We start from the raw sequence: 17,834 nt of genomic DNA on the forward strand, positions 1-17,834 counted from the left end.
TGAACAATGGACCAGAGCAATGAGAGAAATGAGGACTCCTCAAGAGTTGAGAGATCAGCTATGGTCTGCAGCATTTCAAGTTAAGCTTCACTGGCTTGATATGAATGATGAGTGTTTACATTCAATGTGACTATAGTAACATAAAAACACTGATTGACAAACACTGATAAAGTTGTGTGCATGAATTTGTTCTCATACGACCTTTTTCATCCACTTGCGTACCGTTGCTCGCAAATCCATCCACTAAAGGTCAGCTTACCTGACAGATGAAATGTCTTATCTCCATATCATGCTTGTCTTGCATCACAACCTACTAGAAAAACGTGATTTTTTTTTCTTTTGGGTCCAGTTTAAGGTTTCTGAGCTCCTCATCCTATATAAAATGTTATGTTTTCTACTTTATTATTTTTAATTCAACACTCCCACTTCATGCCTACGTTTGCTGCCCTTTGCTTTGTCAACCATGACATGCTAATTCTGCTTGTTTGTGTCTGATTAACTAACTGTTAGTCACTCACCGAATGTCTCTGTTTGCAACTGAACTTTCCATTTGCTCATCTGTTGACTTAACTAGGTTGCAATCATGTCTGATAGCTTTTCACGTAACAAGGCTGTTTCTGTGAAATCATATGGTTTGACTGCATTGACGTTGTCTGCAGAGAATTTGCTGAAACAAACTCTCTGCCTCTGAGCTTTGTGTTAAGAAAAAGAGTCTGAATTACATTCTAATGCAAATAGGCTGCACAGATGTGTAAAAACAGTGGCAGTGATATTTCTGCCTGCCTGTATTTAACTTGCTCATTAAAAGTTTTCTCTAGTTGTTTAAAGAAAAAAAACTGCACAGATCATCCTTTTTCTTGCACAGTTACAAAGGCTTTGTTCTGTTTTGGACATTTCATTTTGGTCTAGAAGATACTGTAAGAACATGATGTGAAAACCTAAATGTCAAAACAAGCTTTCATGCCAACTTGAAATAGTTTGATTTTGCAGTCACATGAACAAAAGACGGTGCACCTCCTTTCACTTCCAGGTTTTACACAGTAGGACATAATTAAGAAAAAACATAATCTGGTCCGAATTCTAACCAGGTTGTAAAATTAAATTAATACAAAGTCAAGTGAACAACATGACACGATGTTTTACTTTATTAATCCAACTGAAAATGCGACAAAATATTGCTTCCATTTAATGCTAAGCTGGCATTTTGACTGGGTGGAGGTCGGGATTTTTCTCTTTCTTCAGCCATTATTTTGTAGATTTTCTAGTGTGTTTGGGATCATTGGCCTGTTACATGACCCAATTTGTGCCATTGAGGTGCAGATGGCATCACATGGAATGCTTTGGTACAGACACGTTCATGGTCGATTCAATGATTACAAGGTACCCATGTCTTGTGGTTTGTTCAGATGTAGCTTTACAAATTAAAGCTGCACTACTATGTTCTTTTCAGATGTGTTGGTAACCACTCTACTAAGTAATACTTTAACACTAGTTTATTATCTTTTTCATTTTAAATGCTGTCATAATCTTTCTCAGACTGATAAGCAGCAGTTACTTCTCTCAGATAATTGCTGATGGCCTTCCTCCTGGGCATTGTATTCACATGCACCTGAATGCTGCGGACAGCAAACTGCCTAAACCTCTGTTACTATAGCAGCATCTGACGGCTGCTTTACATCTTTATTCCCCTTAAAACAGGATATTTCCACCCATATTAATTCTGTGTTTAATGACAAGGTGTTTCATGTTACGTGTTGTTCATCTGAGGTTGTATTTACTCATTTTAATATATGTTAAATGTCCCTTTCTTTCTTGTCCTACATAAAACCTCAAATCCTTTTTTTTAATATGTGACTTTATATATAAGATTTCTCTCTGATTTCAGTAGAATTTTTGTAAAAACTAAAATAGTACACGAAGCATGATGCTGATCATTGAAATGTTTTATTGAACACACAATGCAACATGTATGAACACACTGAAAAAGCTTTACAACAACAAATCATTTTAAAGATTTAAGCGGTTAAACATCCCCACTGCAACATTTAATTTCTCATTTCTCACAAATGTTATTATCACAGGAATATCACATTCACCAGTAATGTTCCTTGATAGAGGAATTATACAAAAGTTCAACTAACGAGTTAAAAAATGTATTATCTCATTATTGTGACTTTGAAACTTTTATAAAGAGATCACAAATATGATTCAGAATTTTATTCAGGATTCTTTTATACATTCTTGATACACAAGGAATATCATGTCTACTGGTTTCATCTAATTTTCAGCCGATGCTATGATGAGCATAAATGGGTCCTTTTTTAAAAGAGTTTCTGTGACTATTACTAATAGGATTTAAGACCTATATAACATCACAATATCCTCTAAGAAACTTTTAGAATTTATCACAAATATTTTACATTTCACAGTCTTGTTCAGACGCAAAAATACCATGTTTTAGTTAACAGTACAAAGCTAAAAGGCATCACGATGGAATACTTGAGTCATGTTTCACTACATGTTGCAGTTGAAGGCATTTAAAGTACTTTAACATTCATCACTTTCTATTTACAGCCCAAATGGTTTAAGAGTGAGCTACATCCATTATGTTCATACCTGAATTAGGGCTCATTAATCAGTCTGGCGGGGCACTCTCATTCATAAGTGGACTCTGTAACCTTCATTTCATTAGCTGGCAGACATAAGAGCTGATAAGTGTCTTTAAGTGCCAACATTTTTGTGAGTATTAGTTCATTTTCTAACAGCTGACTTCATATACATCCACATCTGTCTTGCTGGTAATTTCTGGACATGAGCGACAGGCAGGGCAGACAGTTTGCTCAGTGCGGGACGGACAGGTTGGGCATCTTGGTCTTTTGAAGCTGAACAGCAATGCACTTCCTCCTAGCAACTGCAAACACGAACCCAGCCATCCAAAGTAGAGCGAGCCAGCTGGATGCAAGCTGAGCTGGGGAAACCTGGGGTTACTGATCCCTTGACTTGGATCCACCCCAAGTCTTCTAAGATTGTGGGTGTACACCCCTAATGCAGTCAGGCTCAGCAGTCCAGCAATCACCACCAAGAGTCCTCCTGAGGCTGCTACCCCTCTCAGAGGCAGATCTGTCCAGCAGCGGACCCCAATACAAGCCAGAACAATGCCAATGCCGCACAGAAACAAGGAGGTGAGCACCAAGCCCTGAGCGAGACGAACCCGTGGATCTCTCTGATATGGACCAGCCACAGGCCAGCACTGCTTCAGCTCAGAGTGCTCCACCTGCAGGCAGCTTTCCCACAGGCCATCGGAGCGTAGTAAGAGCACAGCCTCCACTGACCCGGACCTGGAACCCATTCCTTGACCTTTTGCTCCTGCTCGAAGAAGAGATCCCGGTCCTGATATGCTCAGACGTGCCTGTCCCTCTCTCCACTGTGGGGTGATAGCAGCAGTGAAGACAAGGACTAATCCCAAGGGGGCAAAGACAATCCCCATCACCATGGAAGCTGGAGTGTGCATCATTTTGTGCTGAAATCTTGATTTTCTTTCAAAACGTTCAGGGTACGTGGTTATTTCATTTTCCATTAAAAAAAGAATAAACTTTGCCAGTGCTAAAAATGCTTTAAAAATTCTCCAACAGTCAGATAACAGGACTATTTGTTGATTAAATATTGATGTGGTGGGACTCTGTGGAATCATGTAGATCTACTCTGAAAAATAAAATAAAAAACATTAAAACAAGACACTGCAGTTGTCATGATGACAAAGAGAAAAATAATCCTTTGTGCAGTCTGCAACAAGCCAGAGAACTTATAAAAAAAGGCAAAGAAAATCAGCACAATGATCAGATCAACTAAATCTCACCCATACCTCTTCATCCCAGTTCTCCACTCTTTTAGCTGCAGCTTCTTCATCCTGAGTTGGAGAAAAAGATCCAGTCAGACAAACAGGAAGAGCCATCAGTTCATAGTGATGAAAACTGGGGAACATACAGATAAAGAGGAGCTGGTAAAAGCAGAGATAACTCTGGCTTCACTGGACAGAAAAAAAGACCAATGGTCGATGTCTGTCTCTGTTGCTAGGATACAATAACCTGGCTAGTCTCAATGTGACAGCATGTGTATGTGTTGCTGTATTAATGAGACCTTGCTAGACTCCTCTCTGTGTGGTTGTGTTTCCAAACACTTAAATGGCTACATTCAGCTGTGTGTGAATGTGCACAGGAGGGAGCTGTTGTCTAAATGTCTGAAGACAGATGGACAGATATGACCTTGTAATAAGTCTGTTAAGTTAGTAATCACGTCAAGCCAGTATCTGAATGCAGAGTGATTTCATCTCTAGTGTCTTAGCCCAGAGGAGGAAGGAAAGAATGCCCGCAGGAAAGAGGGCAAAACAACCTGAGGACTTGTTGTTCGAGTCATGCAAACACAATCAGTATACATCTCTGTCAAACAAAACACTGAATATAAATATTAAGATTACTGCTCCTCTTAAGCACATTTTTACTGAAGAGGATGTGATATCAGAAGGCAAGAGCTTCATTTCCCAAAAAGGCTACTGAAGCCTCATTTTAATTTTTTTTTCTTGCTTACAAGAGTATAAGCTGACTTTATTAAAAGGAAAAATGAAAAAACCAAAGAAGCAGCTCAGTGCTGTTATACAGTAGCAGACTAAAAATGTGTACCTTTCCTCTAATGCAGAAGATACCTCTTGCTCTATTATGGGTCATTTTGTAGTTAGACAGCACACTAAAAACACTTTTTATTATATTTTCTTCTTTTTTTTAACCAGTAACAACTGCAATACAAGAAAGAATAAAGCTTCTTGAGTTTTCTAAAAATGAGTTCTTGTTGTGTTTTAACTTTAAAAACTATGCTTTTGCATTTACGATAAATAAGAAACAAGAATTAAGAGTGAAAGAAAGAGAAACAAGCTGAAGAGGAATTTTAAAAACTGGTGAGATTTAGACTAAGGAGTCATGTGATTTATTCATGAGGTTTGTAGCTACAGTGTGTTGTATTTGTTAGTAATATACATGTAAAGATGCAAATCTGTGGAAACATTTTCAGCACTGTTTATACATCATGCATAAAGTTTTTTTCTGTCTGTTTGTTTGTTTCCAGAAATGGAACTTGATAAGAATAACAACAGATTTTATTTTAGACATTTTCCACAATAATGCACATCTGCATGTTGATGAGCTGGAAATATCCTAACCACTGTACAAGAGGATGTAAAGCCAAAAAGGAACCTGTTGTTTGTAAATCTAATACACGTGCTTGCCCTGAAAAAGCCACTGCAGATCTGAAGACATCCATCTTGAGAAGACTAACTTACTTTATGTAACTCTTCATTTGAAAGAGTGATTAGTTTTGAACAGGTCACAGATGTTAGATTAAGAAACACACTAATGCACCAAAAAAAAAAAAAAAAAAAAAAAAAAAAAGTATTTCAAGCCAGAATAAACAAGAAGAGAATTCTTGAATAGATTATAGTGTGGCTCCATAAGCACATACTTGTAGATGTGTGTAATGATAATTGATAGCTATTTCTTGTTTTGCAACAAGAATATTTGTAGTGCAGTGACATGAAAGACAAAAAACATGAAAGATCTGGCACGGTTGTTTGTCTACATTAGGCGGAATCTAAGGGTGTTCATAATGTCTGTGTAAATAGACCTCAGTAATTATGGTTAAATCAGTCTGTTGTTTTTTTTTTTTAAATAAAATTTGAGCTTTATAGATCCTCAATAAAATTGTCAAAGCTCTTGTTGTAAAGTCCATTCTTGAGTCATGGCATTTAATCAGGACAGCATTTATTTCAATACAAAAAAGTGGCAAGAAGATCAGTGCTGAAACATCTGCAGAGAACCTAGTGATGATGTTCTCTCAAACATGCAGATTCAGAGCATTATGCAAACACAATCACACACATCGATACAGTCCGTGAAGTCGGTCACTTACCATTCAGGAGGGGTTGTGTGCATCTCACTGCAGACTGCTGGCTGCCTCCCTGCTTATGCCTGAATGGCTAATATGTTTTCTCTGTTTGGCAACAGATGGTGCAGCCACCACCTCGTTATTCTTGCTTCCTCTATCTTTCCATCTATCCTTGCCACCTTATTTTCCACGCCTGCCTCTGCCTCCAAAGATTTCTCCGTGATCATGCTCCTGTCCTTGTGTCTGCACCTCACTTTTCCCCTCCTGCCTCCCCGTCTGTCTGCTCCTCTGCTCCTCTCTTTCTCTCTGTGTGCACCCTTTTCTCTTTGACTTGCTGAAGGATGTCTGTGTAATATCTAGGACAGAGTGCTTTTCCTTGTCAGTGTTGCTAGATAGGCAGAAGTGAGCTCACTGAAACATGCAAAAGCTGATTACTTCTGAGCACAAGATGTGAAAAAATGTTTTTTTATTTTACTTTTTTTTTTATTTATTTTTTTTTACTGTTCTGTTTAAATCTATATATGAAGCCTTCCGCCAGTTGTTGGTTCTTTTCTCACCTTATCCACATATTTTGTCCTTGGGCAGAACATTAAGTCCCACATTAACCTTGATATGTAAAAGCAATGATTTTAACACCTTAAGGCCCATTTAAGCTCCACGGCAGAAGACGAATACACAGAAGAATGTGCGTTGGTTACGTGCGTAATTTGGTCAGTTTTCAAGGAGCTTAGATATCCATGCTTGACGCAGAAAACTGAGCAATACTACAGAAAACCATGGAGGCAGTGCTGTGCAGAATATCTGGCCTGTGACCAGGGAAAGAAACAAAACAGGGAAGAAGAAGAGAAACACAAGAGAAGAAGATGAACAAAGACAAGCTCAACTAATTGCAGAAATTGCACGAGCTTTTGAAAAAAAAAAAGACAGTAGGCGAACGTTTAGGGCAGGGGTGCCCAAAGTAGGGCCCGCGGGCCAAATTTGGCCCGCCAGCTCATTACATCTGGCCCACCACCTAGATATCAAAACTATTTGAGTATGTCAGACTTGAAAGATTGCCTCACATCTCAACGACATACTCACCATGTCAGTCACTCTCTAGTGTTAGCAATTTGATTTGGTGTACATGCAGTGTTTTTCTTTTTGTTGATGACATTTTGCACTATATTTGGTTACAATTTACTGTCGGCAATTTTTGTTTGTTGTCCTTCTAACTATGCCTTTATTGTTATTTTGCCATATTGATGTTTGTAGTGTGTTATTTGCAGTGAGGACAAGAAAGCATTTGCATGCATTAACAATAATTAAAAGAACCACAGTTTACACTTATTTGTGTTTCACCCCTAAAATCGTTGTGTTTGGCCCACGGCTCACTGGTACATTTTCACTTTGGCCCATGGATGCAAAAAGTTTGGGTACCCCTGGTTTAGGGTGTGATGTCGGCCTGTGGGAGTGAATTCTGAACTCATCACTGCCCACTAGTGGGGGAATTGACTTAACGACCATGGCAACATTAAACACGCATGGAAGTATGAGGACAGCGACGTATGACAACGTTTGAAACGAACGTCGTTATTTACGTAAGGGAGCACAAATAGGCCTTTAGCCTTAAAACCCATCATCGACCTATGTAAGCAAGTAAAAACACAAGAGGAAAACACAATTAATACCCAAACCCCTCACACCAACACTGTTCATTACAAATTCACAGAAAATCAGTTTGGACCTCTTTCATGTAGATGAGTTTCAGGCTTTTGTTTGAGTGGCTTGTGCTTTCAGCTGCTTTATCATTTCCCATTTGCACTTAACCTGTAAAAGCCCATTGAAACTGAGCACATACACAGCAAGCATCTTTCATTATCTGTCTTTTTGTTTGTTCTCATGAATAATAAATCAGTGGCGCAGAGTTTGTCAATTAGTGTGCAAGAAAAGAGACACACACAAATTCTGTAATTCATTTTCTTTATTTTCTTACAAAAGAGGGAATAAATGACTAATGATCAGTCTAGCCATGGTATAACAATAAAATAATAATAAGAAAAAGATACATTTTTGCTTTGAAATGATGCGTTATGCAAAAAGAAATGAAAAAAAAGGTCTCCAGAGTTGTTCCCAGGAAAAAAAAACTCTGTGGTTATACCATATAGAAATGTCCACAACTTTGGGCTAAAAAAATGTCTACAACTAATTTCCTGTGTGGTTTCATGGGTGGAAATGTCTGACTTTAAGTTAATCAATCTTAGTTGTGAAACTAATAGGAACCTACAGGAAGATACTTTTGGCAGTGAAAAAAACAAATTAAGATTGTGGGGTATGAAAACGCACCAATGAATTTTGTAGAGGAAATGATAAGTATACTAAAAGCAGCAAGAATAACATCATTTGAAGACAAATGATGTTTTCTATGACCATTTATAGAGCTAAAAAAAGGAATTGAAATTCATAGCAATCTGTGAAAAATTGATCGCGACATGCACATAACTTGTTTATAAAACACTGCGATATTAAATTCTATTTACATGTATATTTACAGACTGTTCATCATAATTGCTTTAACATTAAGATATGAAATTCAAATAACAAACCAAAAGAATTGGGCTGCAAAAAAATTGGGAATTAAAATGATCTGAAATCTGAAAATCTAGGGAGGTCTCTTCAGTCCAGTTCCCTTCTTGGTATTGGCAGTCCACAGCTTACATTGTCCCTGACAGGGCAGTGCTTTTAGAGATGTCTTTTTCTGGCAGATGTGATTGTTTATCCTTCAATAGACAACTTTTTATACTTCAATGAGTGTGATTTGGAACTGGCCGGAGACCGTATCAGATATCTCAATAAGGTAGGCCGACTGGTTGGTATAGTGTTCAATGATGTTGTTGTCCATGTTGACAAAGATCCTGGAAAAAAAAAAAAAAAAAAGGCAAAGTGTTACTTCAAGGATGCTGGGAAAAGTTCTACAAGTGGTGAGCACAGGTAAATAAAAAAACAAAACAAAACATGATAATCAGGGTCACATTGTGACGATCAGAGAGGTGTTACAGCTCCTGCAACAGTAGAGGTCATAAATCCATTTGCTGCCTGTTTTTCTCCTTTCCAACACTAACACTTAAAGTCTTTAATGCTTGAACTAACCAGCAGCTCACGCATTCAGCCTGCAGGGACAGGGCTGATTGAAAACAAGAGCGAAAGAGACGGGAGGGAACTGCAAGGGGAATGTAACCCAACCTGTTAGCTTAGCTGCTCCCCTGCAGTGATTGCTGTCAGTACGCAGCAGGAAAAACACCCAAAGGTGTTTGAGCTCCAGTCTCTCTCTCTCTCTCTCTCTCACACACACACACACACAAAAAGACTTTCTGACCTGCCCTGACGTCACACAGGAAAATGCCCAAACTATCATAAGTTGGAAACCTTTAGCCCCTAACAGATATCTTTTAAGATAAATATAAAGATGACGACTTAATGGAAAGTCTTCTGAGCTCATTGTGAATGCGGCCCAATTACTGCAGTTATTATAATGAAAGCAGACATTTATAAACCTCTCAGTATTATTGGAGTGAACATGATTTTTCTAATGTTCTTAAAAGAAATGAAGTACATAGGATTTCTGTTTCTTTTCTTTTCCATTCCAATCCATTTGCACTTTTCAAAAACTCATCTGACCTTTGTGTGATGTGTGGCAACTCCTAACTTGATAGACAACCTTTAGCCGATGACTGATGGCCTCTGAGGCATTTATCAAAAAAAAAACATCTCTTTGAACGCCGTTTCCTAATGCTCCAAGGAGATGCAGATATGAAAGCATAAATAAATGGAACAATCACCAATGACTCATCTGTAGGACTGAAAATCTTTTCATCCTGTTTCTTTTGGAAGAGCTACAATTAATACATTCCAGAGGGCTGGGCTAACTAACCAACCAACCCGGTCTATCAACATGAGCTTGCTTAGGAGATGATGAGATTAGAAGTACAAATTAAGTCGAGTTTACGCAAATCACTCACCCCAGAGGGACTTTGTTCAATTGACTTGCGTGTAAAATCAGTGCTTAAGACATACCAAAGGAATTATAAGGTACTCACCCTCTCTTGCATTTTTTGTAGATTTTCCCAATGGTGTCTTTTTGCAAACCATACTTTTCTGAAATCTGAGGAGGAAAAGGTAAATGAGATAAAAGTTAGTATGGCCTCCTGCGGTAGAAAGATCATACACTTTCAGGAAAGTACAGAAAAAAAACCCCCACAAAACTCAAGGTGGTGTTGATTCTCATCTCATATACCAGACTGGATCAAACAAGAACAGATTTATGAGCTTTTTTTTAAAAAAAAAAAATGTGATCACGCGATACTTACAGCTTGTCGTAGGCCAGACAGGGTTGGTGAGCTGAGCATGAGCGCGTTGAATACTTCTTCACTGCCTGTTCTCACGTATAGCAGAACTGACAAAGTAAGGGAAAAAATTAAGATTTATCCTAACTGAACACAAATCAGGCTTCTGTTTTGTTTCTAGGCTTTTTAAAATCTACCTTTTTGTGGGTCTTCTCTGCGAGCTTGTTTGTTGAGTGGAGAGCTGCTCTGGTCTCTGTCTGGATACAACCTCTTGAAACAATTTCTGTCAGCACAAAACCAGCATTAATGTTAGACAAAAGCAGTCACCACTTGTCAGTTTTAAAATAACAATAACAGTCACATGTTATTTTGTGTTTTACTTTTCTTACCTTTCAGTTTCGTCCATCGGAGTGACCTAAAGAGAAAAACAGATAAACCAAAGATCTGATTAGACACATCTCAGCTGATAAAGACATTGCTTAATGTCCCCCTTCCCACCATTGTCTGTATTATACCTTAAAAGAAGAATGTTATCTCTCTAAGCACTTCCCATGACCTCTAACAGAGCTACGTAAGCGTGGACACTGATGGAAAGACACAGATAGGATCATCTAACTCCTAATCTTTTTGATCAGAGAAATGTTCTACCTCAGTAATTCAGTAAGTTTTTTTTATTTTTCTAAATGATCTTCACATATTATTAATAAGGGCTTGCTGCATGAAAAATAACTCAATAAATCCTACATTACGGTCATTCTCATTTTCCAATATCTCTGCCTTTGCACACTCTCTAAGATGAATCCCTCAAGACTCCATAGTGTGGGAAATCTGACCTGTCTGAACAGTACTTTCAACACACTTTTTTTGTAAGTGTGCTGAGTGAGAGACATTAGAATATGAGGGTGGCGTGCTCTGTATCAGGTGTGAGATATTACACCAGGTGTGTGAGAGTGTGTGTGTTTGTGCAAGACACCACAGCTTAATCTCAGTGTTAGAGGCTGCAGAGGCTTGAACTTGTGCCTGGTTTCGACTCAAATTAGTTCATCTGATCTGAGGTCTGTGTCAAACCTCACTTTCGGTGGCATCATTAACACCCCCCCCCCCACACCCCCAGTTCCCAGACCCTTTTTTTCCCCACTGCATACTTTCCCACAGTTTTTCCCTGCTTCGCTCGTGCCTATCCCATCGCCTGCAGGGATGAACATGCGGAGCAGAGATGAGTGGAGAGCAAACAGCAGTCTGGTTAAAGAGGGACCTACCATGCGCTGTAAGCTGGAGAGGTGTGTCTCTGGAATGAAGAGAACTGGCTGGGTGATATGGTCATCCAGGGTTTTGAAGATGGTGCTTTCATTGCTGTTGGAGCTGTTTACCAAAGCTCTGTTAACTGGAGGCAAAGCAGGGAGATGAACAATATAAGATTGCAGGTTCTTAGATAGTGTAATGATGGTGGTGCTGCTGATCTGCAATACTTACTGTTTGCATCATTAATGCTCTTTCCCCTTCTCTTAGATCTCTTCCTGTCCTCATCTCGCATCTTTCTCTCTGCACCCTAAAAAAACACACATACATATGGTTACTTAAATGCCACTGCCTCCACAAATGCAAAGTTGATACTGTTTGTACATGTTTGTACATGAGAATGAATCAAATAAAACAGGGTACCTTATCACAGAAAATCTTGATCTGGCAGGCAGCTCTGTGTATGAGTTGGTTGGTTCCTGTGCTGACGTCGTAAGTATCAATTTGTAGGTTTATCGGCAGGCCTTTCACTCCTTTCTGAGAGGAGAAGTCTGTGCTCAAGGAGTTAATCCCGATGAACACCTGAAGAATAAGAATATGCTGTGTTATGCATTATTCATGTGTTAAGATACATATGTTTTAGAAAAGGGGTCTGCAAAGTCAGTCCTTGAGGACTGCTGTCCTGCAGGTTTTCAATGTTTCCTTTTTTTAACACACCTGACCCAATTTAAATGGAGCCTATGAAGTTCTGCTCAATGACTCATCGATTTAAATCAGGTGTGTTGGAGAAGAGTTACATCGAAAACCTGCAGGACTGCGGCCTTCGAGGGACTGAGCTGGTCACTCCTGTTTTAGAAACTCTTAATAAATTAATAACAGGTGGCGTGCTTCTGAAGTGAGTTCCGGTTTATATAAATTAGCTCCCCTCACACTTCTCCCTCTCTACAGCAGGTTTGGTGGCTTCATCTAAACACCTTTGGGCTACAGGGAAACTTTCATAGGCCATCGTGGCTTTTGTCTGATGTAGTGACAAAAACCCTAGGGGCAAAGACATTTCTTGGATTCCTACCCTCCCTCCTCAGCCACTCCTTTTCTCTCCACCCCGCTTTACAATCTTCCCTCTCTTTTCCTGTAAGTTCCACCTGTTCTGTTAGTTGCCTAACAGAGCGGGCGTTTTATAATAATATCTAGACATTTATGTGTGATGATGAAGCGTGCAGACTTTTATTTACCTTGGCCTCCTCATTAGGGTTCCACACAAATGAGAGAGCATTGAAGGCCACTTCTTCTATGTTGCTGATGCCACTGTACACTTCTTTGAAGTCGGCTATTTAAAATATAAAACAAAACAAAAAAATATATATTTTTGTTTCTGCACAAAATTTTGATCAAGTCTTGTCATTACCTTATTGATTATTTTGTTATGTAACATGGAAAAAAAAGAAGGAAATCTTTTTTTTTCATCAGCTTTGTGTACATGTTGATGTGCATATGTGCGATGACTTTGCATGTGTATTTTGGCAAGTAAGGAACATACCAATGTCAATGACCCTCTGCTTGACAGTTGGCTGGCGTGCATGCCAGTGATTCCAGAAACGGAGCTGCATTTCTGGGCTCTTGTCATTCTCAAATACAGCCATTACCATGGTCTGAAAAAAAGTCAGAAAAAGCTCAATATTAGATTCTTTTGTCAAGTTGTACATAACAATCTCCACCTTGACATTTCCCAAATGACCAACTCTCCTTTAAAGACCAATATATTTCATTCATCACTCCAAATCCCTCTTTTCTCCATACCTGTCATCACTTATTTGCAGTGAGCTAGAAAGTGTTTGTCTGTACTCTTATCCTCTGATTCGATTGACAAAGAAAAGGCTGTAAAGCATACCACACCTTCCCCCTTCCATGTCCACTCCTCTTTTTTAACTACTGAGACAAACGCAACTGTGCTGAGCTCTGCTGCACTCTGGCCCCGTTTAACTGCCATAAGAATAAATTATACAGGGAAGGACACTGTCATTTTCATAGTGCAAGCTCAGTGTGCAGCGTGTCAGCAGTGAATTAGTCATATGAGGAGCTGGCTTCAAGGGAGGGACAGACATTTGGGAAGGGTTTCTTTGGTGTCACGCAGAGAATTTCTGCTTAGGTCTTTAAAAGTAAAAAAAAACTTTGAAGAAAAGATAAAATAAAAAGGCACAATTTTGACAAGTGAAGACAAATAAACAAAAAAGAATACATCACTTTGGAGATAAAATTTGAACACTAACTCACCTTGACTTTGGTAGCTGTGAGGCAGGCACTGCTGTCCACCCCCTGTAGAGTGATGGGGTAGAACTGGCCCTTGTTCATGTACACCATAGGTAGCTCGCTGGACTTGTGAGAGGAAGCTGCGGGAGCTCCAATGGTAAACTGGAACTCATTCCTGAATCTCTCTGGTGGGGAGCTGGTGTATGAGCCCGAATAGACCGGGCTGGCGTGGTTTTCAGGGAATGGATCGCTGTAGGGAAGAGTCTGATATCCACACAGGGTATAAGTATTAGTGAAATACATTAGAGAAGCCCAGAAAGAGACCATCTGCATGGGAAACAGGACTCAGCTTTCACATAAGGACGTTTAACTTACCTCGGTGGGGTCAGGGAAAGCTGGGGTCTCCGGCCACTTCTGCAGCAAAGAGTCAAAGATGTTGTGAAGCTCCTGCTTGTCATACGTGTCTGCTACAACACTGGTTAGGGTGGCAAATGTGTCTGAGGAGGTGGAAATGGGCAGGGAGGTGATGTGCTTAGATCCCAACACTTCCTGAGGATGGGAAGCTGGAACGCTTTCAGAGAGAATCTTCATGACATTGGGAGATGACTCAAGTGCAGCAAGCTCATTGATGTTGGTCAGACTTCTGTCGGATTGGAAAGAGGGGAAAAGTTCAATAATACCATAAAATACAACTTTGTGAGGTCATCACAACTTGGTTGTCAACAGAGCAAGGAAACTCACAACCTGGTGTCTTAAACACAGAAGCCTAAAGACAGCCTGTGCATACATACAACAGTCAGTAAAACTAACTGTGTCTCAACACACAAAGCTGCTGCAAAAAAAGCAGCTTATAGAAAGCAGGGTTTGAGTCTGGGTGGGAACTATTTGTTTCCTAATCCAACCTTTTTTCCCCCCTTCTCTGTGTTTGAGTTTCTCCATTGAAAATGTTTGGGGACAACACTGTGCCCCAACAATAGCCTTTTCTCAACAGCAGGGAGGACTATGGAGGACAGAAGGAGAAAAAGACAACAATCTGTTCTCTTGTGAAACTCTCAGAAATGAAGCTGATGATGGAGAAAGAATAGACGATTGGAAGAACTGGAGTCAGTAGTCTTTTTCACTGCTTGACCTCTAAAATTGCTGACTTTCTTTTTTTGATCTACAGAATATCTTCATTAATTCTTTTGAGTGGCAGAAGAATAAACTTTATTTTTTAAATTTTCAGAAGCATACAGAAGAATTAGAAACAGCTGCTAAGAACAATACAATTTTCTAGCAGTTTAACACCAATATTTTAGATGATTTTGGATGATAAACTAATTTCTTGCCATGCAGGTATATCTAGCAGACCTAGATGTTAGTAGACTCACCTCTCGCTTGGCTTGCAGATGCTGGTATGGTTGCCAGGAGCGATTTTCTGCACCTTTTGGCTCTGGAAAAAGAAAATAAGAAAATGAAACTTGAAGTTAAAGTTAAAGTTAAATGGGGTTGATTTTTGAAGTACAAATTCTCAGTTATTTACCCTGCACTGCTCCTGAAGCATTGTTAGAGCTGCCAGGTTGTCTTCTGGGTGCAGTCTGGGTTTGGAGTGATTTGGTTCAGAAACAGGGTTGTCCAGGTAGGACCAGGACTCCATCATGTAGTTTGTGTAATGGTTATAGCTGAAGTTCTCACTTTGAAAGACCAGTCCTAGTGTCCTATAGTAATGGAACAGTAAAATTGTCAAAACAAAAACAATGAAAAACAAAGAAAAAATGGTAAAGCTTCCTGGTATAACCACTGATTTGCAGGAGTACTCTGAAAAAAGAATAAATGATTTCCCCATTATTGATGCTTCTTTGTCAGAGAGTAATCTGGCATCGATGTACAGCAGAGCCTGAGCCTCCAAGCGCTGCACATACAGTACTTGCCCTTTAGCATGAAAAGTTTTAATTGCAAAATCTCACAGCTGAGTAACATCGCTCCAGAGCAGCAGTGTCCAAATAGTTTTAAAAAATTCACATAAATAAGCACAATAATACAAATTTAGTTTTGTTTTCCAGCAACATGATGGAATAAGTAACTACATTCCTGAATTCAGTATAAACTTTCTTATTTGCATAGATTTCAAAAGAAATGACACGATTTTCTTATTTCATAAACAGAAACCCACAACTGTTTCTGAGTTAAACTCAGGTTTTCCATTTCGGTTGCAAACAGAAAAAAACAAACTACAGCCTGGCATTCTGAGGATCTGATTTGTTTGGAAAGACTCACTGTGACACTGGATTGTAAACATGAAGCCTGCCAAGATAAACCCCCTTTGGAGTAAGTCTGAGGTGGTTAATGAACAAATAGCTGCAGTTGAGCCTGTATAAACAGTTAATCAAATGTGCTGACAGGAAGAAGAGACCACAGCTATTCAAGAGCACGGCAGAACCAAAGCACTGGCAGGGATTTATTAAGAAGTGCTAAGTATTTTACCACAAAGTAAATATTAAAGAACAGAGATAGTGTATTTTTCACTTGTTTTGACATCAAATTACGATTTGAAATTCCTTCTCTTGGTTAAAACCTTAAAACAAAAACAATACACCTGCACATCAATGCACCTGTCTCTCAAACTTTGAGAGACAGACGCATTAAACAAGCTTTATCCCTCAAACCAACCGAGGACATTTGTTTTCTTCAGACAGATTAAGGTGGGGTCCTGTGTACAGTTTCACCTTTATGTAATTCAATGCATTACATGCTGTCATTGCTTTCTGTCTCTATCTAATACTTCATTCTTATTTCCCAGTCTCCTTTTGTGCTCTGTGGCCCCCTGGGTTAGAAATATCACAAGCTGAAACAGACCCACCACAACCACAGCTCCAACTCTGTGTTTTTGTAGGTGTGTGTTTTTAACTATCCGTATCAATTTTCCCTGTAAAAGACCTTAAAAACAGGAAAACGGGGATTTTTTTTTTCTTTTACATTTGGGATCCATTGCGAAAAAAGTTAGAGGGGGTTTTGATCCCCTGGTTTTGAGTCTCTCGTGCGTCATTTGCTGTATTAAATCACAGCTAAACTGAACCAGTAACAAAATAAAGTTAGGACTAAACATAAAATAAAAATGAATAAAGTTCAGATTTCTAGCCACAGCAGTATAAAAGAAAATGAAAGAACTTACTCAGTCTCTTTGGTCATGTCTCCAGTCCAAATCACCCAGAACAAGTTACTATCAATTCAACTCTTTCGCTGTTTGAATGTGCTTTTCTCTCAGTGTCTAGCAGGGAACAGCAGTGACACACGGATGAGTCAAATGGAGTGATTCCCTCTAAACAGGGCCCAAATTTATTTCATGTCAGCACAGATTCTTTCCTCTCTCTCGCCTGATTGGCTGAGAGCTCTACAACAGGTGTCTGATAGGACAGGTGGGGGAAACTTGTATGAGAGCATGCAGTCAGGAGATCATTTTGCATAACAATCCAAAGCAGGAGTGTTTTGAATCTCATTATTGCATGGCATAAAAGAGTGAGATTGGGGATCCCAAAGGTGTGAAAGGTTTGGTAATGACTCCGAGAAAGACAAGAAAAGGCAGGGCACAGCTTTAACAGATGTTAATAGTTTTTCAGTATCATTTTTCACTCTACCTTTTTATTTCCATCTCAGTCAGAGGTTTTGGTTTCTTTCCTTTATAAAAGCGATAATGAAGTTCTGAAGAAATTTTCATTTTGAAGCACAAAAATCAGCATTTATTTGTTCATTTCCTGATTTTTTTTTTAATGCACTGTGATTTTGTCTTCAATCTCGGCAAGAAACTTAAGCATACTTTTCTTAAATCACTGTGACTCAGTTAAGAATAAGAACACAAATAAATGAAAGACAAAACTCACAGGAAGAAGAAAGAATGAGCATACTTTTTTATTATTATTTCTGATAAAACCAATATCGTATAACAGAATATTATACAAAAGTGCAGAGGAACATTTAGTAAAATATACTTATATTAGAGGTTTTGAGAACCTTTTACAGTGTCAATGATTCTTTGATGCACAGTTAGAGGCACTTTATGGTTGTAGCTCAAATTAGCCTGAATTTTTCTGTTTTGCAATCAAAAATAGGCCTTTATCTATT

The 17,834-nt window shown here is 38.9% G+C and overlaps 2 protein-coding genes across 2 annotated transcripts; both read right to left on the reverse strand.

Annotated features, from left to right (window-relative positions):
* Positions 1–1,930: 1,930 nt before the first annotated feature.
* cldn23l (claudin 23-like) lies at positions 1,931–6,300 on the reverse strand. The gene is made up of 3 exons (XM_041971144.1): positions 5,956–6,300; positions 3,863–3,907; positions 1,931–3,702 (listed from the first exon to the last, which is right to left on the reverse strand). The coding sequence occupies exon 3, from the start codon at positions 3,689–3,691 to the stop codon at positions 2,759–2,761; it is 933 nt and encodes a 310-aa protein (XP_041827078.1). The 5' UTR covers positions 3,692–3,702; positions 3,863–3,907; positions 5,956–6,300; the 3' UTR covers positions 1,931–2,758.
* A 1,579-nt stretch (positions 6,301–7,879) lies between these two features.
* On the reverse strand, positions 7,880–17,016 carry grhl3 (grainyhead-like transcription factor 3). The gene is made up of 15 exons (XM_041971127.1): positions 16,888–17,016; positions 15,259–15,433; positions 15,107–15,168; positions 14,112–14,379; positions 13,761–14,000; positions 13,027–13,138; positions 12,722–12,816; positions 11,913–12,071; positions 11,724–11,799; positions 11,510–11,634; positions 10,640–10,665; positions 10,448–10,533; positions 10,275–10,360; positions 10,005–10,069; positions 7,880–8,822 (listed from the first exon to the last, which is right to left on the reverse strand). The coding sequence occupies exons 1-15, from the start codon at positions 16,902–16,904 to the stop codon at positions 8,705–8,707; spliced, it is 1,710 nt and encodes a 569-aa protein (XP_041827061.1). The 5' UTR covers positions 16,905–17,016; the 3' UTR covers positions 7,880–8,704.
* Positions 17,017–17,834: the final 818 nt, after the last annotated feature.

The sequence above is a fragment of the Melanotaenia boesemani genome, chromosome 20, assembly GCF_017639745.1.
Source record: "Melanotaenia boesemani isolate fMelBoe1 chromosome 20, fMelBoe1.pri, whole genome shotgun sequence".
NCBI classification, from domain to species: domain Eukaryota; kingdom Metazoa; phylum Chordata; class Actinopteri; order Atheriniformes; family Melanotaeniidae; genus Melanotaenia; species Melanotaenia boesemani.